Source organism: Camellia sinensis, chromosome 12, assembly GCF_055761805.1.
Source record: "Camellia sinensis isolate YWXY chromosome 12, ASM5576180v1, whole genome shotgun sequence".
NCBI lineage: Eukaryota > Viridiplantae > Streptophyta > Magnoliopsida > Ericales > Theaceae > Camellia > Camellia sinensis.
In genome coordinates, this window is record NC_138972.1 from 138,613,634 (window position 1) to 138,640,693 (window position 27,060).

General features: G+C 32.7%; 1 protein-coding gene across 1 annotated transcript; it reads right to left on the minus strand.

Annotated features, from left to right (window-relative positions):
- Positions 1 to 8,189: 8,189 nt before the first annotated feature.
- LOC114317793 (two-component response regulator ARR17-like) lies at positions 8,190 to 13,744 on the minus strand. The gene is made up of 6 exons (XM_082897300.1): positions 13,618 to 13,744; positions 12,231 to 12,307; positions 11,557 to 11,634; positions 11,339 to 11,409; positions 11,109 to 11,218; positions 8,190 to 8,320 (listed from the first exon to the last, which is right to left on the minus strand). The coding sequence occupies exons 1-6, from the start codon at positions 13,742 to 13,744 to the stop codon at positions 8,190 to 8,192; spliced, it is 594 nt and encodes a 197-aa protein (XP_082753426.1).
- Between the last annotated feature and the right edge of the window lie 13,316 nt (positions 13,745 to 27,060).

The following is a 27,060-nucleotide window of genomic DNA, read 5'->3' on the forward strand; positions in this document are numbered from 1 at the left end:
CAGGAATCGAACAGATCGACTGAGGATCCCCATGAGAGTAAGTCTTAACAAAATATAGTGAAATCCATCCAAAAAGGTAATGCAAAGGACCTTGAATATTTTTCTTCCCAGGTGAAGGTGATGATGCCATTTTACCAAGAGAATGATAGAGGTACGCAAGGACAGGGATGGCCAAGCCAAATAAGGTACCACCGGCCATTTTGGCGGCTACATGAAACGTAGTCAGACGAATTTCCCCGGAAGAGTGAGGGAAGACAAATCAACTAAGCCAGTTCGCCAAAAATCCAGAAAGATACACATCATCAAGGATTCTATCTTTTCGTTGAAAACCACTAATCGAAGTTGGGGATTCGTCAATGAATTTGAAAGTCCAATGGTTAAACTACTTGGATTGAAAAGAGCTGGCATAAATCCTGAAAAGCCCACGACACGCCTTAGATGTCTGGGACGAATATAAAATGTCATTGGAGGGGGTGAACTCTTCATAAAATTTGCCACAAATGGAGAGCCCGCTAATGCGATAAAGGTCCCATAAAGAGATCCCAAGCTCGCCGTAAATGGTGTGGAAAGTGTTGGTGTCGGGTGACCACCGTTCTAAGAATCCTTTGAGCAGGGAGACATTCCTAGCATGTGCAAATTGGGATACATAGATTGCAGCATAAATCCCACACTTCTTCAAAATAGGGGCAAATGTGGAAAGAATGTCATTCAACCAAAAAATCCATATAGGGGATTGCAAATGGGTAGAAATGCCGCAGACATTAAAAGAATTATCTCACTTCAGTTTTTCATGCTTCATTCTCTTAAGAAGAGTATGAAATTTAGAGCAGTCAAGGTCTTCAGAAAATGGACGAAGGATGAACCAATTGATTTGGAGTGCCCTTTCTCGAGAATCTCACAGCAGTTTCGAATTCCTGTATAGACCAAGTCTTCAGAAACCGTATGTAAAGGGATGTAGGGGTCCAACTCGATGGGTGACAATAAAGCAGTGATAGGTTTGTGCCGAATTATTTTCAGACCAGATTTATCCAGTACATCCCTCTCATCATGTCAAAGATATTCAAGTGTCTTTTCCATGCTTCCTAAAAATAAAATAAAAAATGGTTAGTGAAGGCAAAATGTCATAATATAAAGAAATTGACAAAAGCCCCTTAACCAAGGATTCAAGCCGTTGGGGTGATGGACACAATCACTGCCAAGGATTCAAGCCGTTGGGGTGACGGACACAATCACTGCCAATGATTCAAGCCGTTGGGGGTGACGGATACATTCACTGCCAAGGATTCAAGCCGTTGGGGTGACAGACACAATCACTGCCAAGGATTCAAGCCGTTGGGGTGACGGACACAATCACTGCCAAGGATTCAAGCCGTTGGGGTGACAGACACAATCACTGCCAAGGATTCAAGCCGTTAGGGGTGACGGACACAATCACTGCCAAGGTTTCAAGCCATTGGGGTGAATGACACAATCACTACCAACGTTTCAAGCCATTGGGGTGACAGATACAATCATTGTCAAGGTTTCAAGCCATTGGGGTGAAGGACACAATCACTGCCAAGGATTCAACCCATTGGGGTGAAGGACACAATCATTGCCAAGGATTCAAGCCATTGGGGTGAAAGGACACAATCACTGCCAAGGATTTAAGCCGTTGGGGTGACAGACACAATCACTGCCAAGGATTCAAGCCGTTGAGGTGACGGACATAATCGCTGCCAAGGATTCAAGCCGTTAGGGTGACGGACATAATCACTGCCAATGATTCAAGCCATTGGGGTGAAAGACACAATCACTGCCAAGGTTTCAAGCCATTGGGGTGAAGGACACCTTCACTGCCAAGGATTCAAGCCATTGGGGTAAATGACACAATCAGTGCCAAGGATTCAACCCATTGGGGTGAAGGACACAATCACTGCCAAGGATTCAAGCCATTGGGGTGAAAGGACACAATCACTGCCAAGGATTCAAGCCACTCATTGCCATTAGGTTAGAAGGGGCAATAATACCTGCAAACAAACTTTGACGCCTTGCGGGTTGCTTGTAAAAGAGGGAAAAACACATGAAATAATCATTAACCAAAAAAAAGGAACTTAGTCATCATGATTCGTACAATTAAAATTCACTTGCACGAATCATGAGGGGGCAAGGCTGATTCGAATTTTAACAAAAAAAATTTGGCCAATTGTACAAAGGGCTGTTACTAATACAAAATAAAGTAAAAAGTAGCAAGCTTAAAAAAAAAAGGCTGACTTTTTAGAGTCGACTAGAACGCCTGAAGGTTCACTTTCATGGGTAAGAGCCCTAAATTGACACTCTGTACGATAAGTTAGGAGAGAGTCCACAAATGGAAATTTATCAGTAAAAAACTGGGCAGCCGATTGGTTTCCAATAAACCCAAGATATGGCATGAAATGAATATCAGGAATCGGACAAATCGACTGAGGATCCCCATGAGAGTAAGTCTTAACAAAATATAGTGAAATCCATCCAAAAACAAAAAGGACCCATGCAACAAAAGGGCAATTATCCCTTTATTTAAAAAAAAAAAAAAGATCAAGTCCACAAAAAGGACCCATGCAACAAAAGGAAAAGGGCCCATGAAAAAAGAGCCGTCAACCCCCCCCCCCCAAAAAAAGAGGCCAGGGACCAAAGCAAAGAAATAATCCCCTCCAAGACCTAAAGATCATCCAGATAAAAGTGCCAAATTGTCGTGACTAGCACAGTTAAGAAAATTTACTTGTGCAAGTCACGAGGGGCATTTGTTGGCACATAAATTTCAACTAAATTTATGACACGTATAGAGCCTATGATAGGAAGGTTGTAGGTAATCACTTTCTAAAAAAAGATCAATATGATCCGTTGAAGTACATAAATAAAACGACGTTGTATCTCAACAACGTTATTCAAGATACTCAAGTGACACGTGGAGCCTACGAAAGATGACACCTGTAGAGCCTACAGCAAGGACACCACACAGGATGAAACCCTAAAGATCAATCCAATTAATCAAATATACGATTAACTAGATAGCGCAATTATTCAAAATTCAAATGGCGCTATCATTCAATTTAAAATTCAAATTGAAGATAAGACATTCCTATCACCTGATGGCCCTCCATAAATATGAGGACCATCACACAAGACGGGGGATCGGAAAAAATCAAAAGTGAAAAGATCAGAGAGACAGAGAAAGAAATTGAGAACTAAAGAAATCGTTACAAGAAAGAAGAAGAGAAGCCTAGAGAACTCAAGAGCCTACGCTAATGGCGATGAATAGGTAAAGGGTTCCAAACCCAAGAATTGTATTTTGTATTCGAGGGTTCAAAACCCATAACAATTTCAATAAAATATTTATTTTTCTTAAATTGTCTTTTGTTGTTTATTTTATTCTTCATTAATCGGAGGTTTCATTTGTATAAAATGTGTAATTAACGATCTGAAAATACAGATCGGAAATAAGAACCTGCTATTCAAATAATCAACACTGTTTAGTCCAAAAACTAAACAGTGGACATTTGTAACATAAATTTTGAAATGTGTTGAAACACTTCATGTTTTAAAATTTGTGTCTACACCCATATTATGCAACCTTTCTTCTACCTTTGTAGACCCTATACGTAGAAGCTTTCGTTGTCCCAAACCCACAATAAATTCCAATTGTAGATTGCAGTATTCCAAGTTTTCTGAAGCTGTACTACATCATACTGCAACTAAGCATAAATGTGGTTTGATATTGACATGTTAAAAATGTATAATAAGCATATAATATTTTGTTTTTGCACATGCAATGTAATACAATTTTGGCAATTTTATGGTTTACATATGATCATTGATCACACATTTTATGTGTGATCATATTTATTGAAAATAAGATAAAGAAAAAGGTTATTATACCTGTGGCTTTCTTGCAAGTAGTTTAACTGTTGCCTTAAGCTTTCTGCCTCCCTTTGCCAAAGCTAGAAATTTCAAAAAATTGAAAAGCAAATGTGATAGACCTGACTTAAGCAATCTGTCAAAAAAATTACCTTTGTTTTATTTTATCGATGTTCTTTTTTTTTTTTTTTTTTGGATAGGAATTCTTAGACTTTTGAAGGGTTTGAACACCTTACTCCTGCCTTTCTATTAGGGTAGTGTGGATCTTGATAAGCTATGAAGCATAGACATGGACATGGGACACAAATAAGACATGACATGACACGGATACGTTAACGGCGAATTCTAAAAAAGTAGGACATGGATATAGTTCAGACAAGCCACAAATAATTATATCTTGATATTATATTATCTGGGAACATATTATATTGTATAGTTTATATATGTTCATGATATATACAAAATTAAAAATTACTTTACTAGCGGGTGACATGTGCAATTCAAATAAGTAAGAATAAAAGAAAAATAATAATGAAATTAATATTATAATGTTTACCTAACTTAAGTGGTATGAGTCCTCTTGCCTTAATCCCATGGTCATGGGTTCAAGTCTTTCCCACCTCTTTCTGTATCTTTTTTTTAAAAAAAATAAAAAAATACTGCCACGTGACATGAGGAGAGCAAAGGCTTCATGTACCAAATGAGGCCTTCACTTAATAATAGATACTAAGTAAATCTTGTATCTAATTGTCTTACATGAATTTGTAGACTACTGGATTATAATAGTTAAAAATCAAACAAACTACAACAAACATATATAATTGCAACATTTCCCATATCTTCCTATGTAATTTGCTAATACATGTACGTATCTTTTTGATTTTTCATTTGATTTTATGTGAAACTTCTATAAGATATATTCTTAATAACTATACATTTTTTTAAGGGTATAAAATATTTATGTCAAATTCTCAAATTTTGAAAATCACGTGTTAGAAAATTCCCAAGAAGTGTTGGTCTCATATTTATTTTTTAGTGATAGACATGGCTAAGAAGTAATGGAAAGCAAAATGAATGTTTGGTTCGTGTCTGAAATTAAGATTTTTTTTTTTAATTTTTAATTATGGACAATGAAAAAGAGTATCGGACATTATGGACATTGAAAAAGAGGGTCAGATGTGTTTTAGGAGTGTGTGTCCGTGACCTTATTAGTAGTGTTCCGGGCTTCTTAGTTGACAAGTATTGAACACTAACCACTCATGCCTTTCCACACTTGTGACATGTTCCCCTAATTTTCTATGTATTGTAGTTGAGGGAAGACAACTATTTCTTGTAATCTCTTGTAACCTTTCTGATCATAGTGAAAATTGTAATAGTTGTGAAGGTAGCCCTAGATTGGGGTGAACTATGTAAATCTTGTATTCTTCGTGTGTGCATGTGATGTATCTTTCTTGTGCGTTTGTTCATTTATGTGTTTTCACTTCACCCATCTTGGTTAGATGTTATGGATTCCCTAACACTTTCTCCCATCAAAATAGAAAAAGAGGAAAACATGTATCAATTTGATGTAATTTATAACTTTAAGTGATTCTAGTATGAGTTTCATTTTCTGTTAAGTGTGTGACTATCCATTGGATGGTAAGAGTTCTATAAAATTAGAACTGTCTGTCAAAAAATTGTAGCTTTTAAATCAACATATTCAAAAACAAAACCTAATTGAATATCCTGTACTAATGCAGGAAGCTTGCAGGGTAATAGGTGAGTTGCTCATGAAAGAATACCTTGGCTTCTGAAGTAGGACTCAAAAGCTGATGATTCTCCTGCTCATTGTTGTATCGTTCAAATATTGATCTCATGCTGATAAGGTAAAGTCAGAATATTAGCTGCTCAGTTTGTCAATATTTACTTATGAACTTATAATGCAAGAACTTCATTGCATTATATCATATGAAGAGGTCATTAGTAACAGACAGAAAGATCTCAACATTTTTTGTTTTTAAATTGCTTACATTTCTTATTACTAGATCATAGTTGTGTGGCATTTGTGCATGCAAGGAAAAAACTATTGAACAATGAGTTTGGTTTTTTTCCCTGAAAGAAATAAAAAGTAAAGCAAAGAAATGTGTTGCGCTTGTAAGATGGTCATTCAAAATAATATTGATTTTTCTCTGCTGGAAAAACAACAAAAAATATTGTTTACTTTCATAGTGTAAACTGTACAATCTACTGAAGAATTTCCAGCTTGTATGTTTTAAACAACATAAGCCTGAGCAAGAGTTGTTTCTATCAAGATTGTCACTAGGGAGGAAAGGATGTAAATCTGAATTTAATGGCTATTGACTCGAGCTCATCAATGTATTTAAGTTTTTTTTTTTTCTTTCATTTTTCATTCTCTCTCTCTCTCTCTCTCGGCAAATAGGGAGGGCTAGAGTTGCAGTATGTTAGAGCCAAGATGCAGTGAGAAGTAGGCAACAGTTCCTACACTTTAATAGCCAAGTGCAGAAGTTAGTCAAAGAGAATAGCATGTGCTTGGTTATATGGAATATCGGAGCAGTAATGGGAAAAAAGGGATGGATATAGGCTATGTTTGGTTGGAGGATTTGGTGTGAGAAATGGAAAGGGAAAAGGAAATGCAATCCCACTCTTTGTTTGGTTAAAGTGGAAAACACAATGGAAAAGAAAGTCACTCTTTGTGTTTTTGGTTCACTTAGGCTCCTTTCTTTCTCCATTTCGCAACTCGACCAAACATAATTTGGAATTCGAATCCTATCAATTCTTTCTCATTTTCTTTCTATTTTCTTTCCCTCTCCATTTCCCTCATCAAATCTTTTAACCAAACACAGCCATAATGGATCAAATATTAGAATGAGAAATGATGGAGGTAATACATATGCAATCATATAATTTGTAATGGCATATAATTTTGTACCGTTTAATAGCAAGCATTTGTTTTAAAAAGAGGGATAGATAATTAAGTAACATTCAAAAGTAGAAGAAAATGTTAGTAAAATATATATATATATATATATATATTTTTTCTTTCTATAAAGGTTGGTAGACGAATATGTATGAGATTGTAAATAATAGTAATAAGAACTTAATTTCGCAATATAAATTAACGGTATTAGATATATGTATTAGGAGATAGAATATAAATTAAAAATAGAAGGGGAACTAGGTACGGAGCTTGAAAAATGAAAATTTAGTACTCTTTGGAACTAGGATGATCAAGGAAAGACAATGGATTTCAAATGGGGAAACTAACATTATGTGGTGTGAGATGTCTAGTTGAGTTAAAAAAAAGTAGCAAAATGAGTTTTTGGAGAATTGAAGGGAGTAGGGTTTTCATCTAGAGACACTTGGTGGTGCAAAAAAGTTGTTCAAGTTAAGCCTACCCAAATCGCTAATTGAACCTACGGATGCGCAACTGTGATTGGTAGTGACAATTTTTATTTTTTATCTTTAGGTACATCGGAAAGGAAGTGATTCGTAGTGACATCACGGGCTGGTTTTGTAACCAAAGAACCTGTAACATTTGGGCTTATTAAATAGAAACTCAATTTTTTTCTTCCTCTGGTCAACAATAAGAAGATGTATAGTAATAATAATTTTTTCAGCTACTCATGTTGAGATCTTGCATGACACAATTTGAGGGATTTATAGGGCAGGTTTCGTTTCAATGATTCAAACTATTTATTTTGTAAAACCTGAAAGTATAGTATTCATAAAAAAAATTAGTTCGATTAAATAATCATAACTTTTTAAATTTATTATATTTATGTTCGAAAAATGGACGCCAAATATACTTTTGAAATAGACTATTCATTTTTTTATAGACAAATGTGATAAAATAAAAATATTATGATTATCAGATCACTCTAAAACTTTTCATGAATATTATATATGGTGGGCTCTACAAAATAAACAGTTTAGATTATTGAAGCGAGACCTATGTTGGGACCTACGAGCCCTTCAGGTTCTATCATGCTGAGATTCCAATATGAGAGAAACTCAATCCAAAAATTTAAATATTCATTTCAATTGCAAACTTTTGTAATTGACCTGATTAGTTTGAATTTATTTATTTTGGTGAATTACACTTTAACCCTTATGGTTTATCCAAAAAATACGGAATCCCTCTGTACTTAATACCAAACTGTAATTTCGGAAAGTAATAAAAAGTCATAAATGCCCCTAAATATTTTACACTCAACAATTTCATTTGACTTATACAGTCTTCGTATCTCTCTCTCTCTATCTTCTCTCTCACCATGAGCACCACCCACCACATTTCAACACCAAACCCACCTTCTTCACCCATTTTCACAACCAAGTTCCATCACCACTACCTCAAGCTCCACGACTACCATCACCGCAAGTTCCGTTGTCACCGTTAGACCATCACGACCACCATCGCCCAGCTTCATCAAAACAAAGAACCACCCTTCACAAAGTGCAATAGATGAAGCAGTAGAAGATGGAGGATGATGAAAAGAAAGAAATAGATTTGGAAATATTTATTTGGCATGTATGAAGTTGGTTTCGAAAAACTTTCAGTATGTCAAAACCACCCATTTCAGGAAGAAGTGAGAAAATGAGGTGGCGTAGAATGAAGTACAAAGCAAGGTGAAGAGATTGGTGAAAGAACAAGGTAAAACCATTAAGAATTGAGAAAATTATAGAGTCCCAAAGATGGGCCAAAGAAATGTCAGAAATGGAAAGAAAAATCTTATTTTTGGTCAATTTTCAGAGCTCCGATAGTACGCAAAAAGAAGCAGAACAAGGCTTGTGAGGAGTGATACGAAAACTAGGCAGTAAGGTGAATCTAACAATGCAAAAATAAGGCAAAACAGAGTTACGAAAAAGGAGATATAAGGGTTTGAAGTGGTGCGTTTGAATTTGAAAATATGATATTTTCGGGTCTATTCGTGCATGTGGTTTGGAGAAGATAAAGTGGGTTTTGTTGGTTTGAATCCCATCAATGCTATCTCAAAAATCTAAACGCTTACACCTGTTAATTGTTTGACTCCATGGGTTTGGTATGTTACTAATTTGAATCAAAAAACAAATGCAAATAGTGATGGTGTTTGTTGGTAATAGGTAGTGATGGTGTGATGAGAGAGAAACAAAACTAAAGAAAATAGAGAAAGTGGGTTTGGATAATTTTTAGAGAGAAGTGGTGGTGATAAGAAATACAAGGAGAAAAGAGAAATTGAGTTTAAACTATTTTGTAGAGCGCAGAAATGGTATTGGTGCTAGTGGTGATGTTGATTGGTTATGGTTTTGCATGGAAGGTGATGGTGGTGAGTTAAAAGGAGAAATAAAAGGTGATGGTGGTGGTTTTGCATGGAAGGTGATGGTGTTGCATATTTATAGAATGGTTTTACGGGAGAAAGTGTTCCCTTTATGCTTGTAAAACTCACATTGTGTTCAAACAAACGGATATGTTAGAAATTACAGTTTGGTATTAAGTGTAGGAATTTTAAGTGAAACTACAGGGGCTCTGTTTTTTCGGTAAACCACATGAAGTTAAATGTAATTTACCTTCTTTTTTTTTTTTTTTAAGAAGAGATAATTTCAACTTTGATTTTCTTTTTGAAGTATTTCTCCAAGATTGCTTCAAAAAAAATATGAAAGTCCATAATCAAAATTATAATTTTATCGCAAATTATCATGAATCAAAATTCCTAATTGTAACTCATCAGAACTGTCAATTTTAGCACAAATCACCACAATTCACAACTTAGACACATTATTATATATACAATACAACAGATTCTTAGTTTAATGACCTGAAAGTGTCACAAAATAATTCTTTTAATGACATTTTTTTAATCTTGTAACGTTTTCAACAAGTGTCATTGATACACATGCCCTGGTAATACTAATAGCACTTTAGTGACACTTTTAAGTGCTACTACAACATCAATGCTAAAGATTTTTACTGACACTTCGAGTGCCTCACTTTTTTTTTTTTTAATTCGTGTAATATTAGTAACTCAACATTGAAGCATAGCCTAGACAAATACCATTTATTTCACAACAGGACACATAAAGACAACCCCTACCCCAAAAAAATACAATAAAATAAAATTTTGAGAGTCCAAATCTTACTATAGAATGTATTGGGTCAAGTTTGTAAATAACAAAATCTTATCAATTTGATTTCTAGTGCAACACACGGACCCTATGCTACATAAATTCAATATCAACCCGACAATTCTCATACGGGATACATTTGAGATTTGTGAGGTGGGGTTCATAACATTTTTCCCGAAGGTGTCCCTTGAATTTAATTTTTGTGCCCTATTTACCTTTTAAAATTTATTGCTCTTTTATAATTTGGGAACTTTACTTATTAATCTAGTATTTTTTTATTATAATTATTGAATTCATTTTTATTTATTTATTTATTTGAGGACTTCGCTATTAATTTTGATTTATGCCTTTAATCTAATTTTGTTGCCTTCATTTTTTATTCTAATTTATAATTTTGTTCATTTTTATTTAATTCAAACTTTGTCATGCTTTAGTTTTGTTTGGATCATATACTCTCTTCAATTGTTCATGAATTTCTGTGGGTGCTCTTTGGATTATGGATTGAATTTCTATTGAATTTTAGATAATATCTGGGAGTTGAATTTTACAATCGTGGTTCCTAAAAAGTATATTAAAGAAAAAGAAGTAAAAAGTATAAAAATTAATTCAATAGCAAGCGGGAGCTCTAAATAAATTTTTTAGTAGCAAAATACACATAAAGTTCAAATTCATCAGTTGATAATGAAGAACATATTAATGAAAAAATTTAAAAATTTTGTGAATGAAGAACCTAATCAAAATGAAAACTTAATCAATGCTTAAAGGGTCCCATTTTTAAAATTTGTTTTGGGTTCGGAAAAATTCAAGTCGAACCATGCCTTCTTTTAAAAGTAGAAATGGAGGAATTATTAAAAAGAGAATTGGAAATGAATAAGAGCCTCTTCTTGCAATGCCCAATCTCCACATTGATTTGTGACTCTGCACAAAAGTCCAGCAAATATTCCACTACCATATGTATTTTTCAAAACATAAAAACTCAAAACTAAAACAAAAAATAAAAGCAGACGGCTGTAGAGGCACCTAATTGTCATAACAAGAGTCCGGATCATCCCTCTTATCTCCAAAGCCCCTTGAAAAGAAATGCTACCATAATGTGACATCTCTTTCTCTCTGATATGGTGTGCTTCATTTACCTTCCCATGCATAGCCTCCCCTGAATTTCATCATGTCAGATATCAACTTCTCCACACCTGATTGTCGGAGAGGTTTCAACATGAACTCCTGAGCTCCTTCTTCCAAGCATCTGTTCATGCCAACAAAATTGAAGTGAATTAATACACGGGCAACTTATAGAAAATGACAAATTAAAATTAATAACTAATAAGTGTGCTAAAATAGGATGAGTGTAAGAGTGAGTGATTACTTCTTGATTCGAGTCTGGATATTCTCAGATGACACTATCACTACTGGTATCTCTTTCAAGTCCGATGATTCCTTTCATCCAGGAAAAAAAATAAAAAAAAGATTTTTACTTGGCAAATCATAGGGTTCTAAGCATTGTAACATACTCACAGATGCTTAATCAATGTGAGTTGTTGATTAATTGGTGAATGTTTAATAGGGGTTATATTATTATATTACCTTGACTTTTTTAAGTAGCTCATATCCAGACATTCCAGGCATACTATAATCAGTAATTATCAAATTTACTTTAGAGTCCTGCAAAAATTGTCAATGTCAAATACACTCAACATCTTCTCCAAGAGACATGTAATGTTGAAAATTAATTTCTAGTGTACACTGTAGAAAATTATAGTGCAAGAACAGTGTTCATTTGCCTTAAATCATTTTCCACAAGTGGAAATATTTTCCAAAAAGAACTATTTGAAATGAATGTGGTTTTTGGGAATGAATCTTCTGCCTTGATTTTTCATGTATCCGAGTCTTAAAAACACTCTCCTCATCACGCATGATGTGTAAAGTTCTAATTAATTATCTTGGCGCATCGTGTGAGGGAGAGAGAGTTGGAGTAACTATTTAATGTGACAATGCTACAAATTAATCAAATTTCATGTTTTTATGTGATAGCTATGTAGACCTACACAAATGAGTGGCGTTAAATTCATTTCTAACATTATGATTCATGACAATCAATAATTTTTTGGATTTGAGATATGGGGATAGAGGATTTCTCTCCGAGATTTTATATCCTCCAATGATGCATTTTCTTTTTTAATACTGTTGAATGTAATTAGATGTTAAGATAGTTTACTAGACATACATATATTGTAATAGGTTTATGAAGGAATACTTACACTACTGTTGATGGAGTGTTGTCCGTCTCCTAAGCCCAGAAATTCCAAGGCCCTTTGCCCATTCTCTACTGTAGTTACTGCATTACAATCATAACCATGTTCTATATCAAAGTCAAACAGAGCTATTAAAATCCACCACAACTATACACTGAAATGTAACTAGGGAATTGACTTTAGCATGGATCAAAATTATTAGAAAACTAAAACTAAAGAGTTAAAGGTGTGTGATTGAGTCCACTAGTTCCTCATATAAAGTTATTTATGAATTAAAAGATATTGCAATAGCGGAAGATTTCACCATGTTTGGTTCCGGAAAATTAAGTCTATATTTTGTTTTTCGTGTTTTTTTTTTAGTAAATTTTTTTAATATTTTATACAATTTTTTTATTTTTTTAGATATACCTAATCAAAATACACTTAACATATATAATATTTGTGATTTTTTTAAAAAAAAATTCACCAAATACAAAAAACATAAAAAAAAAATACGAAAATTTAATACATTTTTATATTTTATTATATTCACTGAATATTTTAAAATTTTTTATACAAATGTTTTTACTTTTTGAGTATATTAAGATTAAGTAAATCTAAAAATTTTAAAAAAATTATTTAAAATATTTTAAAAATTCATTACAAATATAAAAATATGAATAGAAAATTTAAAAAATTATTTCCAAAAAGTGAAAATCGAAGAAGACAAAATGTCTTAGAAAGACAAAATAAATTAGAAAGTTAATAAGACAAAATGTCATATTGAAACCCATAATCATTTTCTTTTTTCTCTCAAAAAAATTAAAAAAGTCAAAAAAAACTCATCCCAAACGAGAATTTTTATTAAAATAACTAAAAAATTAAAAAATTAATTTATTAAAATAATTAAAAAATCAAAATTTCAAAAGGCCAACTCATCACCCCGAACGAAGGGTCAATAAGCAAATCCTTTTTTATTTCTCTAGAGTTTTAGGTTTGAGCCCAGTTTAATCTATTGGGTTTGAAGGACAATTACAATTGAAAAGCCTTAGCCCTCGTTCCCCCCCCCCCCTCCCTCCAGATTAGGAGTTAATTTAGTCAAAAATAAATTAATTAATTAAAAAAAATTAATAAGATAAAATATCATATCTAAATATAATCATTTCACTTTTTTCGTAAAAGTCAAAAAAATTAAAAAATCCAATACAAACGAACTTTTTAGCACCAAACTAAAAATAGCTACAAAGTCAAACCACTTTCCAAACAAGACCATCCCATTATAAAACAGATAAAATAGACGTCAAATTTTATTTCTTTTAAGATTAAAAATTGGATCAATCATAAAAAACAAATTAAAAAGAAAAAAGAAAAAAAATGAGCAAAGAAAAACAATCACAAGTGAAAAAAGAAATACCTTTGCATGCAGAGTTGATGAGAAGCCTTTCAATGAGTTTTCTATCAACCAAACTGTCATCAACAGCTAAAACATGTGGCCTCTCCTCTTTCTCCATTATGACCTTACTTGATGATGAACAAGCCATTTTCCTTTGCTTTCCCTAGAACCAAACACAAGGAAAGGAAAAACAAAACAGAAACTTAATTTCAGATGTAGATGTAGATGTGTATGTGAAGAAGAAAGGGAAAGAGAAAAGAGATTTTCGTTTCTATAACTGACACTTAATTTCAGAGAGATATTCGTTTCTGTAACTTACGCTTAATTTCAGAGATCTTCGTGATGCTCTGCTCTCTCTCCAATGTGAAGAAGGGTTGATGGGAAGAACATACATGCTGGGCTTCATTTATCTACAAATTTATATATCCTCTGATTGGTTACTTTAACGAGAAATCTTGACATTCATAATTTATATTTATAAATTTATTTATATTTATAATAATGGGACATTGAGTTTGCTTAATACTCTGTTTGGTTAGAGGATTTGAGAAGAAATTTTTTTAAAATATATATATATATATAATTATATAAAATATAAATATTTTTATTTATATTTTACCTATCTTTTTTCTTTTCATTTTCAAATCATTTCTTAAATTCTTCAATCAAACTCAGCGTAAAGAAAAATGATAAGTTCACTTTTTTTGTAAATCCATTTTTTATGTGTAAGTTATATATTGATTGATAATTAGAAAATATATGAGAGAGAGTCTTGCTTTTAATATTTTAATTGATTGTCACATCATTGGACTTGAAAATTAAATTAAATTTTTTAATAAGGCTATACACACTAATTGGTTTTAATGGATTATGTGACATAATTTTAGAAGCTTTGAGTCTGTGTAGTTTGTATAATGGGTGGGGTCTATAGTTTTGAAGTAGTGATGTCATAACATATATTGGTATATTAATTGATATACCAATTGGTGCGTGTAGTAGAACTGTTAATTTTTTTTGTCTTGAATAGCAATACTCTTGGTTAAATAATTGCTCTAATTAGATCTACAATAATGTGGCATAATATGTGTCAATGTTTGATTTGTCACGGACTAAGAGCTTGTTTGGCATCCTCTAAATAAATGTACTTATTTGAATTATATTATCTTTCTTATTTTTTATATATATTTTTATAAAAAAATAAAAAATATTTATTTATTTAAATCATTCTAAACAATATATAAATTCTCATTATAAGTGAATTTAAATGGTGCATCTCTAATCTTTATTCTAACATTTATGAATGAATTCTTATCTAATTGTATGTAATAAATAAATAAAAAAATTGACATATCACATCATAGTGAATTTAAATTGTGGAATCCTAGCATTAATTTCTCAATCGTGCTGGGATTTGGATTCTTTTCATTTTTTTTCACCCGCCATCTTCTGACATTTTATTCAAAGGTTGCAAAGATCTTAGCCATCATCATACCTTAATGGACTTGGATTGAGATTGGGATTGGGATTTGGATTCTTTTCATTTTCATTTAGGTGCTTTGAGTCTGTGTAGTTTGTATAATGGGTGGGGTTTATAATTTTGAAGTAGTGATGTCATAACATATATTGGTATACTAATTGATATATCAATTGGTGCGTGTAGTAGAACTGTTAATTTTTTTGTCTTGAATAGCAATACTCTTGGTTAAATAATTGTTCTAATTAGATCTACAATAATGTGGCATAATATGTGTCAATGTTTGATTTGTCACGCACTAAGAGCTTATTTGGCATCCTCTAAATAAATGTACTTATTTGAATTATATTATCTTTATACTTTTTTATATATATTTTTATAAAAAATTAAAAATATATATTTATTTAAATCATTCTAAATAATTTATAAATTCTTATTATAAATGAATTTATGAATTTAAATGCTGCATCTCTAATCTTTATTCTAACATTTATGAATGGATTCTTATCTAATTGTATGTAATAAATAAAAAAATTGACATATCGCATCATTGTGAATTTAACCCTAGCATTAATTTCTCAATCGGGTTGGGATTTGGATTCTTTCTATTTTGTTTTCACCCGCCACCTTCCGACTTTTTATTCAAAGGTCACAAAGATCTTTCATCATCATATTTTGTATCCTTAGATCAAGTGCTAGACAGGATTCTTTTCATCCAACGGGTGCAAATATCAATAGTTATTGATTGTTTGAGATGTGCTATATAAATATATTTTTTAATTTTTTGATTAAAAAAATAGAGAAAAAAATATATATATTTGGGATAATTTTTTAATTTTTTTACGAAAGAATGTGTAATAAAATCAAAATAACCATTCTATCCTTGTTGATTTTTTGACTTTTAGATAGTTGAATTCAAAGAGCAAAATAATAATTTTGTACTCTACGTTTCTCCCACAAGCTTCTTCCAAATCGTAAGAACTTTTTGACTTTTTTTAGTAATTTTTTGACTTTTTAACTTTTGTAAATTATGCCAAACCAAACAAGTCATATTTTGTGTTCTTTGGATCAAATGTTGGAGACGATTATTTTCTATATAGTTAGATGGATAATAAATTAAAAACTGACATTTAACATACGAAATTATTATAAATCAAATTGATTTTGTTATAAGAGTTTCAAGCATTTTTTAAAATTAAATAATTGTGTTGATGCAGGCAAGTTTGGTAATATATTTTTTGTTTTAAATTTAAAGTTTTTTGTTTTTTTTTTAAAAATTAAAAATAAAAAATAAAAGTACAGTTGGTAACAGTTTTTTTTTTTTTTTGAAAAAAATGTGAAGACAAAAAATTGTGTTGAGAATAAGTTTTTATTTCTTTATTGACCCTCTTTGTCAATCCATCCACCAATTTTCCAACTCTGCTTTCATGTCCTTGAGAAATAAAATATAATATGTTTTTGTTTTGAAAACATATTATACTAACCATGTTAAAAAAAAAAAAAAAAAAAACTAACCATGCAAACTGTTTTTATTTTTGTAAATATAAATAAAAACAGGCTTTGTATAGATAATAAATTGAAAATTGAAAACATTACTATTTTTTTAGTGTAAACAGTATATAAATAAAATATAATTCATTCAAATTTGTTGACTCTATATTAAAAAAAACGTAATGAGCTCACCAAAAATGGTAAGTCGCTTTTAAACTTCAATAGTATAAAGTGTAAATAAATTTCAATGTATAAAGTGTTTTAGAGACGTTACTTTTAAACCAATAGAGACGTTACTTTTAATTAATTAATTTATAACTATTTTTTATTTTTATGGATTTTATATCACGTGATATTTTATCAGTAGCAATGGGGGTCACCTGCAAATCGTTGCAACGTGTACCGGCCACGTGTATGACAATACTTAATCATGTGACCGATGATGACATGGAGCCAACTATATTATGTGGGTTTATGGACTGATTTATAATTCGTTTGAAAATTGAATTTTTTAAATAATTTTTTATAAAAAAACATGTAAGAAAGTATGAAAGTAGGTTGATTTTTTTATTTATTTATTAATTTTTGATTTTTTGATTAATTTAATCTATTTCCAAATATAGCCTTAGTCTAGTGGTATGGTAGTAGAAAAAACAGAGAAAAGAAAACAAAATTTTTGAAAATTTAATTAAAAAAAGGTGTGAATATCATAGTATCATTTAAATTTTTATATTTTTTGTTTGGTTGGCTTGTCACAAGAGAAAAAATAAATAAATAAATAAATGACGATTCTTGTGCCACCTCATGGGCTGAAACCAATTCAAGTAATGTTTCGTATAGTCTAAAAGCTTTTTTTATTTTTATTTTTATTTTTATTTTAGGAATCTAGGCCATAATATTTAGTATAATTTTTGTTTATAATTTATTAGATAAAAAAAATTTTAAAAACTAAAAAGGAGATACTTTTAATTCAACTTTTTGATTATCACTTTTATTTTGTAAAAAATTACAACAAACATGATTGATAATTGATGTGGGGCTGGCTAATCAATCTTCAACAACACGTGCTATCAGTACTGTTTTTGAGAAGTAGGGAAAAAAAAAATTTTAAATTTTTTTTAAATAAATAAAATAAAGAGGTAATGTAATCTAAATAAGTTAATAAATTAACTTTTTTCTTAATTATCAAAATAGACCTTAGTATAAAAGCATTCACATCAATTTCAATAAATTTTGAATTAAATTATAATCTAAAAGCTAGTCTTTTTTTATACATTCCATCAAACTCTCTAGTTTAAAATTCTATTTTATTAAAATATTTATTTTTAATATTTTTTGTATTTAAATATCTTTCTAATGAATAGTAGTTAAGAAATTAAAAGGAGTGGGGTCAAATCTATCAAAAAAATGATAAATCATTGCTTAACTAATGATTAGTACTTCAACAAATTGGTTGAGGTATTGTAACAAAATTAACCAAAAAGTAATTTAAAAATAATTTGTTGAAACTGATGGAACATGAATTTTATGATTTACTAACTATATTTAACTAAAAATTACATTTGGTGAGGCTAATGTGGATGCTCTAATTCATATTTTTTCGACTTTAATGTAATAATTATATCATTGGACATTTTATCTCAACTCATATTTACTAACTAAATATAGCTAGCTAAGTTCAGCAAAATTTATTTGATTGTTATGATTTTTTTTTTCTTTCTATCTTTATTGTTGATGTGATATTTTCATTTAGTGAATAATATTTAGATGAATCGTTAAAATAAAAAGTAGGATTAAAGTGAAAATATGAAAAAGTGAATAGGTAAAATAAAAAATATAGATTATAGTAACTTTTAAATAAGTAAAATGCCTAATAGAATTGGAGATGTTTTGTATTTTAAAAAGATTAACATGATTTATTTAAAAAAGAAAAGAAAAGAAGGTTACCCTTTTAACTTTTGGTATCCATACTTACAATTTGGAATCTTTTCAAAATTTGGTAAACCAGGATCTTAAAAAAAAAAAAAAATGGAAAGTACAATTCAAATTGCCTTATTCAACCCTCTTTAAATAGTCCTATCTAAATCAAATCACGAGACTTCTGTAGGACAATCTTCACCGTATTTAAAAGGATTTAATTCTGTTGTGTACAAAACAACAACCAGAATAAAAGAAATAGAGAAAAGGAGAGAATATGTTTGATTACAAAAATCAAACTCGAAATAAAAATAAATAAATAAAAAAAACAAACAGATTTTATTTTGTTACAAAAACAAAATTAAAATCTGAATAAATGAACAAATAAAAACAACACTGAAAGTAATTAAATAACTTACTTGATTTAATTTCTTCGAATTATTTTTCTGATCAAGTCCAGTGTTTAACACTGTGTCCTTAAGACAGATTCGTCCTCTCCACGGTGCTTTCAGAATTCGGACGTCTATCTCCCAGGATGAAATGATCTTCCACAAACAATAGCAGCACTACTAATTGTTTGCCTTACGAACACACTAAGTGTTTACACTCTTTCTTTTGAAAATAAAATGCAGCAAGATGAAGAATAGAAAACAGAAGTGAAATACGAAATTCCTGAATTCAAACATCAAATGAGGGTGGTCCTATTTATAGATGTGAAGGTGGCTCTTCATTTTGAATTAAACAGGTATGTAGCTCTTGGTTTTGAATTGAACAGGTATCATACCTGTTGGGTTTTGAATTCAAACAGATTTGAATCAATTCAAACAGATAGTAAAACGGGAAGGGCCCTGTTTGGGTGTGCATTAATTCCAAAACAGTTTATTTCTGTTTGAAACCGGGAAGGGCCCTGTTTGGGTGAACAAATAATCCAAACCAATTTAATTTGAATTCAACCCAACCACACACCACGCACCCGCGCCCAAGCCCAGGCCCAGCCCGCACGACCGGACGGACGGCGGCGGCGGCGCGCGCGCGCGTGTGTGGTGATTTTTGGGTCCAATGGGTCTAGCCCATTTTGCCCATAACCTCTCCCTCTAAAACACTTGGGTACCCCTTGGGGCACACCCCAAGTATCTCACCCTAAGCCTTATAAACCCTTTCAAAACCTCCCACCAAAACAATGTGGGACAAGCCAATTTACAACCTTAAGGGATTTCCACCAAAACTCCATTTCCATGGAGCACACTTTGGCTTCAATTTCCCATTCACTCGGTAATGGTTTTGAGCAACCAAATATACTACGTGAATCACAACGCGGCATAGAACGCGTTACCACTTTGACCCGAGTAAATCGACACTCGGGGCCCACCTAAAAAATAGACCAAACTTGAGGAAAAAATAACCATTTCCAACAATCCCCCACATGAATGGAATTTGATGACAACGGAAATGCAACAATATGCAGACTTAACGAAAGAGTATAAGTCGAAAATATCTTGCATCAGGATAGGTAGTTTTCGGCTTTGAACCTTCCCTAGTGATAACCTATCGGACTTACTGGCTAACCAATGGACGCGATGCCTTGAATTGTTCAGCCGTTTGTGTAAGCCAAGACAATAGATTTCACACAAAATATCTTCTAACACATCGTGGTTCTCACTGTTGTGTTCATTTTGGCCTTGAACGGGCCTGGTTTTCATAAGTGTTTCTAGAGAATTTAGCCTTTGCATTCTCAGAGAACCGGCCCCAGTTCAACACTCATATAGGTGATTCTTATTGTGAGTATCTCCTTATACTCGTCTTGATTTTATGTCTTAATCAAGATATAAGTAATTATTAAAAGCAAAGCTTATCCTTATACCCCTGCAGACAACATATGTTGCAGATATCACTCTCACCATAGGAATGGGTAGGAATTTTAATCCCTTGGTGATTTCTGGCGAGCCATACATAACTTAGTTGTCCCTTTGAACTTAGTTCTTGGGATCTCCAGTCATATAAGTAGGGTTACCATTATGACGACTCTTATGTAATAGGCTTTAATCCCATCCCCTTTGATGAACTATACACTAGCTCTTTTGTCAAACCTTTTGTTAACGGATCCGCAATATTCTCTTTAGATTTTATATAATCTATTGAGATTATTCCGTTTGACAACAATTGCCTTACGGTATTATGTCGACGACGTATATGTCGTGACTTACCGTTATACATGTGATTCTGTGCCCTGCCTATTGCAGATTGACTATCACAATGAATACAAATAGCTGGCACAGGTTTTAGCCACATTGGAATGTCTTCTAAGAAGTGACGAAGCCATTCTGCTTCTTCACCTGCTTTGTCTAAAGCAATGAACTCAGATTCCATTGTGGATCGTGCGATGCACGTTTGTTTCGTGGACTTCCAAGAAACAGCAGCGCCTCCTAGAGTAAAGACATATCCACTAGTGGATTTTGAATCTTTAGTATCCGATATCCAATTGGCATCACAATAACCTTCGAGTACTGCTGGATATCGAGTAAAGTTCAAACCATGATCACGAGTAAATCTTAGATATCTAAGAACCCGAATGATCGCTTTCCAATGGTCTTCTCCAGGGTTACTAGTGTACCTACTCAATTTACTTATAGCATAAGCTATATCAGGACGAGTACAATTCATTAGGTACATTAGGCTTCCAACGATTTGGGAGTATTTTAACTGAGACACTGCATCACCTTTATTTTTCGATAAATAAAGACTGATGTCTACAGGTGTTCTAGCTAAATTCAAATCATCCTTGATAAATTTATCAAGAATTTTCTCAATATAATGAGATTGAGATAATGCATATCCGTCAGATGTTTTAGTAATTTTCATTCCTAATATAACATCTGCGACCCCCATATCTTTCATATCAAATCTTTTGTTAAGCATCTGCTTAGTTGATTTGATCATGTTTTGACTGCTTCCAATGATAAGCATGTCATCCACATAAAGACAAACTATGACATATCCTTGGTCAGTGTTCTTAACATAGACGCATTTGTCACATTCGTTTATCTTAAACCCATTAGTAAGCATTGCATGATCAAATTTTTCATGCCATTGCTTAGGTGCTTGTTTTAATCCATAAAGGGATTTTACAAGTCGACAAACTTTCTTTTCTTGCCCTGATACTACAAACCCTTCGGGTTGTTCCATATAGATCTCTTCATTTAGATCACCGTTTAAGAAAGCTGTCTTAACATCCATCTGATGTATTTCTAAATTAAACAACGCTGCTATAGAAATAAGCATGCGAATGGATGTTATTCTTGTCACAGGGGAATATGTGTCAAAATAGTCCAGACCTTCTTTTTGTCTGTAACCTTTAACAACAAGTCTTGCTTTATACTTATCAATTGAACCATCTGCCTTCATTTTTCTCTTGAATATCCATTTATATCCAAGAGGTTTAGATCCTGGTGGAAGATCCACCAATTCCCAAGTATGATTTTGCATAATGGATTCAATTTCATTATTAACAGCCTCTTTCCACAAAGGTGCTTCAGGACCTGTCATTGCTGCCTTAAAGCTTTGAGGTTCATTTTCTAACAAGTATGTCAAAAAATCTGGACCAAAAGATTTTGATGTTCTCGCTCTTTTACTGCGTCTTGGTTCATCATTAGTTAAATCCTGTTGGTCGAGACTATTACTAGTCTCTTGTGTTTGATTGTCATTAGTCTCTTGACTTTGTGTACAATCATAAGTTCTTTTCTGTGAACTTAATTCCTGTCCTTTCTTGTAAGGAAAGACATGTTCAAAAAACACAGCATTCCTTGACTCTATAATAGTGTTCACATTTATATCAGGTATATCTGATTTATAAGTCAGAAATCGATATGCACTACTATTCTGAGCATAACCAATAAACACACAATCTACTGTTTTTGGTCCAATTTTAGTCTTTTTAGGAACAGGTACTTCAACTTTTGCCAAACACCCCCACACTTTTAAGTATTTGTAGGAAGGTGGTCGACCTTTCCACAATTCATAAGGAATGCTTTTGGTTTTCTTGTGGGGTATTCTATTAAGAACATAATTAGCAGACAATATTGCTTCCCCCCACAAGTTCTGTGGTAAGCCTGAACTTAGTAACATGGCATTCATCATTTCTTTTAGAGTTCTATTCTTCCTTTCAGCAATTCCATTTTGCTGTGGAGAATAAGGGGCTGTAGTTTGGTGAATAATGCCATGTTGTGCACAAAATTCATTTAATGGTGCATCATATTCACCACCCCTATCACTTCTAACCATTTTAATGGTTTTACCAAGTTGATTTTCAACTTCTGTTTTGTAGAGTTTAAACATTTCTAAGGCTTCATCTTTACTTCTAAGTAAATAAACATAACAATATCTTGTGCAATCATCGATAAATGTTATGAAATACTTTTTGCCACCTCTAGTTTGAATAAACTTTAAATCACATACATCAGTGTGAATTAATTCTAGAGGTTCGGTTTTTCTTTCAACCGATTTAAATGGAGCCTTAGTTAGTTTCGCTTCTACACAAATTTCACATTTATGATTAGGATTAATTTCAAACTTTGGTATATAATCTAAACCAATTAATCTACGCAAAGCATCAAAATTCACATGTCCTAATCTACCATGCCATAAATTTGACTCAAGAATATAAACAAAAGATGTGTTATTCTTATTCATAGCAACTTTCGGTACAACTGTCATTACATTTAACTTAAAGAGACCATCACTCATGTATCCCTTACCAACATACATACCACTCTTTGTTAATACAAACTTATCAGACTCAAATACAAGCCTAAAACCATTTTTACTTAACAAAGACCCAGAAACTAAATTCTTCCGGATATCAGGTACATGTAGTACGTTGTTGAGGGTCAGTTCTTTCCCTGATGTCATCTTCAAGATTACTTTCCCTTGTCCAGCCACAGCAGAAGTAGAAGAATTTCCCATGAAAAGTTGTTCACCATTTGCAGCCTCATTGTAGGTAGTGAACATCTTCTTGTCCGCACATATGTGACGAGTTGCTCCAGTGTCAACCCACCACTCTTTGGGATTTCCAACCAAGTTAGCCTCAGACACCACAGCAGAAAGGTTGATGTCATTCACTCCGTCAGAGATGTAATCCAATTCTGTTACATTGGCCTGATTGGTGGTCTTCTTACTTGTACTTCCATGATTCTTTTTAGGGCGGCGGCAGTCAGAAGCTCGATGTCCAGTTTTGCCACAGTTATAGCATTTTCCTTTGAACTTCTTGCTACTATCGCCTTGTTTAGGACCATCTCCAGTAAACTTTCTCTTTTTGTTATGTGGTTTATGAACTTGTTCAACCACATTTGCCTTGGACTCAATGGGATTTTTCCCATTCCTCTTTTCAGCCTTTCGGTTATCTTCTTCAATTCTCAGCCTTTCGGTTATCTTCTTCATCCATAGTCATCTCTTTGCGTTTATGTTTTAAATAATTTTTGAAATCTTTCCAAGCCGGTGGTAACTTTTCCACTAAAGCTGCGACTTGGAATGACTCGCTAAGAGACATACCTTCTGAATGAATATCATGCAAAATTATTTGAAAACTTTGAACTTGAGATATTACCGTTTGGGAGTCTACCATAACAAAGTCCAGAAATTTACCGACGACAAATTTCTTCGTGCCGGCATCTTCTGTCTTGTATTTCTTCTCCAAAGAATCCCACAATTCTTTTGCTGTTTTCAGAGGACTGTATACATTATACAGCATATTGCCAAGGCCATTTAGGATGTAGTTTCTGCACAAGAAATCTGAATGTTTCCAAGCATCTACAGCGGCAACAACTTGCCGATCACTTTCACCCTCTTTAAGTGCTGGAGCCTCTTCATGGAGAAACCGTGCCAAATTAAGAGTTGTAAGATAGAACAGCATCTTCTGCTGCCATCTCTTAAACTCGGTACCATTAAATTTTTCCGGTTTTTCTCCATGATTGATTGGTACATGAACATGGTTCTGGATAGGGACCGATGTAGGTGTAACAATAGGAGTACCACTGCCAGATATAGTTTCAGTTGTAGTAGCCATAATCTCTGATTACAAAAATCAGAAAATATTAAAACACAAATTAATTTTCTAGTTACTAAAACTAGAAAATAATTATAACAACAAAATAATTTTATTTTCCTTGTTACTAAAACTTGAAAAATAAAATATCACAAGAATTTTCTGTAATACCAAATAATATTCTGAATTGTTAATGACACCAGTATCGTACTACTAGTAGTTGTCAAAGAAAAGAGACAGTATATTACTACTATCTGTCAAATAGCATAAATCACTATTTGTTTTTCCAACCAGAATATTAATTTGAAAACACAGAAAATTAAATACAATGAAGATACCCAAAAAGGAATTCTGTCTTAAGATTGTAGGACAATCTTCACCGTATTTAAAACCCAAATGTACCAATGAACAATCTTCAATCGCCGACTAAAACATATCAATCAGAGCTTTGTTTCTAGTGTGCATCCCCAACTTTTCATGAGAAAATAGAACCTCATTAAAACCCCCTAAGACTAACCATGGACTAACAGAAAGAGGAGCTAGCCGTCTTAGCAACTCCCATGAATCCCGTGATTTAGAAGCATTCGGATTCCCGTAAAAGCCAGTCAACCTCCAATGTATATCAATATGACCACAGGAATAATTCTGAATTGTAAACTGAGTGTCACCTTTCCAAAGGAGGGCAAGCCCTCCTCCCAATCCATCCCGATCAACAAAAAAACCACTCGAAAATCCGAACTTGCAACGTAACCTTTCCATTCTAGCCTTATTACACTTTGTTTCCATCAAGAAAACCACATTGGGATCTTCCTACTTCAAAAGAAGTTGGAGTCCTTGAACTGTTCGTGGGTTCCCAAGCCCCCAACAATTCAAACTTAAGCACTTCATTGTTCCCGGCAGCCGCCGTTTGTTGATTTGGCTGGGACGCCAAGAGATAGCCATTGGTGGGCAAAGTTTCTTTCCTGATTTCTGTTCAAAACCTCCAAGCACACAATTCTCGGCACTTCGTTTTCCTTGTGAACCATCACTCACCATTAACTGACAAGAAGAGACATCAGTCAATTTATCAATACCACGAGCAAGGCGCTTCCATTTTTTCCCCAAGGGACCCTTCCCAGTTGGCTGCACAACCTCTCTTGAACACAAAATCAAGGATTGGTCAGGGCCCACATCCAAAATCTGGCCCAAGTTAGCTATTGGTTAGTCCTTCACCAGATCCGATTGAAGGGGCATTCTATTTGAACTCAAAAAATATGTTAGTATGCCCAATTTAAATTTATAAATTCTAATTCTTATTATATTCTAATGTGAATTTACTAATAAAGACAATCTATATTAAAACCTTAAAATATTTTTTTTTCATGGTACACCCCAATCCATTATTCCTATTCAAATCTCTACGTCTTCTTTCCTAAGAGATCAAAGTTAGTTTGTCTTCTTCTTCTTCTTCTTTCTCACTCCAAAACTTCAATCCACTTTATCAAAACTCACCATTATTATTAACATCATTGTTTTTTATTATTTTGAAACCTTAAACCTTAGAAGAAAGTTTGAACAATCAAACAATGGAAGAAAGTGATAATCAAGATATTTGTAACCTTAACCATTGAAATGCAAAAGGTTGGCAGCATATAGAAAGGTGTCATAGCATATAGGTCTCAGAAAAAAAGAGAGTAACAAGACCAAAAAATAAAACAAATTAAAATAAAAAATTATTGAAAGGTGCTGCAACAAATAGAATCTCCTATTACATATTTGACATAAATAGCAACCTAGGCTGTTTGGTTTTTATATTTAAATTAATGCTTCTGTTGCAACTTGGAGAAGCTATAATGCTATTTATATGATTGTGAAAATTGAAAGATTTAACATTATAATGGGACATGTGAAAAAATACATAAATTAATAATTATATTTTGATTTTTATATGAATGCTTACCTCCTCTTTGATGGGTTATTTCAAAATATTATCTTGATTATCACTTTCCTCCATTGTTTTATTGTTCAAACTTTCTTCTAGGGTTTAGGGTTTCAAAATAATAAAAAAAACAATGATATTAATGATAATGGTGAGTTTTGGTAAGGTGGACTGGAGTTTTGGAGTGAGAAAGAAGAAGAAGAAGAAGAAGAAGAAGAAGAAGACAAACTAACTTTGATCATTTGGGAAAGAAGATGTAGAGATTTGAATAGAAATAATAGATTAGGGTATACCATGAGAAAAAAAAAATTTATTTTAGGGTTTATTATGGATTGTCCGTATTAGTAAATTCACATTAACATAAGTATTAAAATTTATAAATTTAAATTGGGCGTACTAAGATATTTTTTTGGGTTCAAGTAGAATGCCCCCCAATTGAAGGACCAACTCATGCCCCTGAAGTGGTACTTTGTTGGCCCACTGGGACAGATGCCAACAGGCCACCACTACCTAGCCTAGAATCAATATTCACATCAATGTTTTAAAAATCGGACCGGTGAACGAACCGGAAAAGGCATCGGGTGGACGGGTCACCGGTTCAACCGGTGGGTTGAACCGGAATCGAAC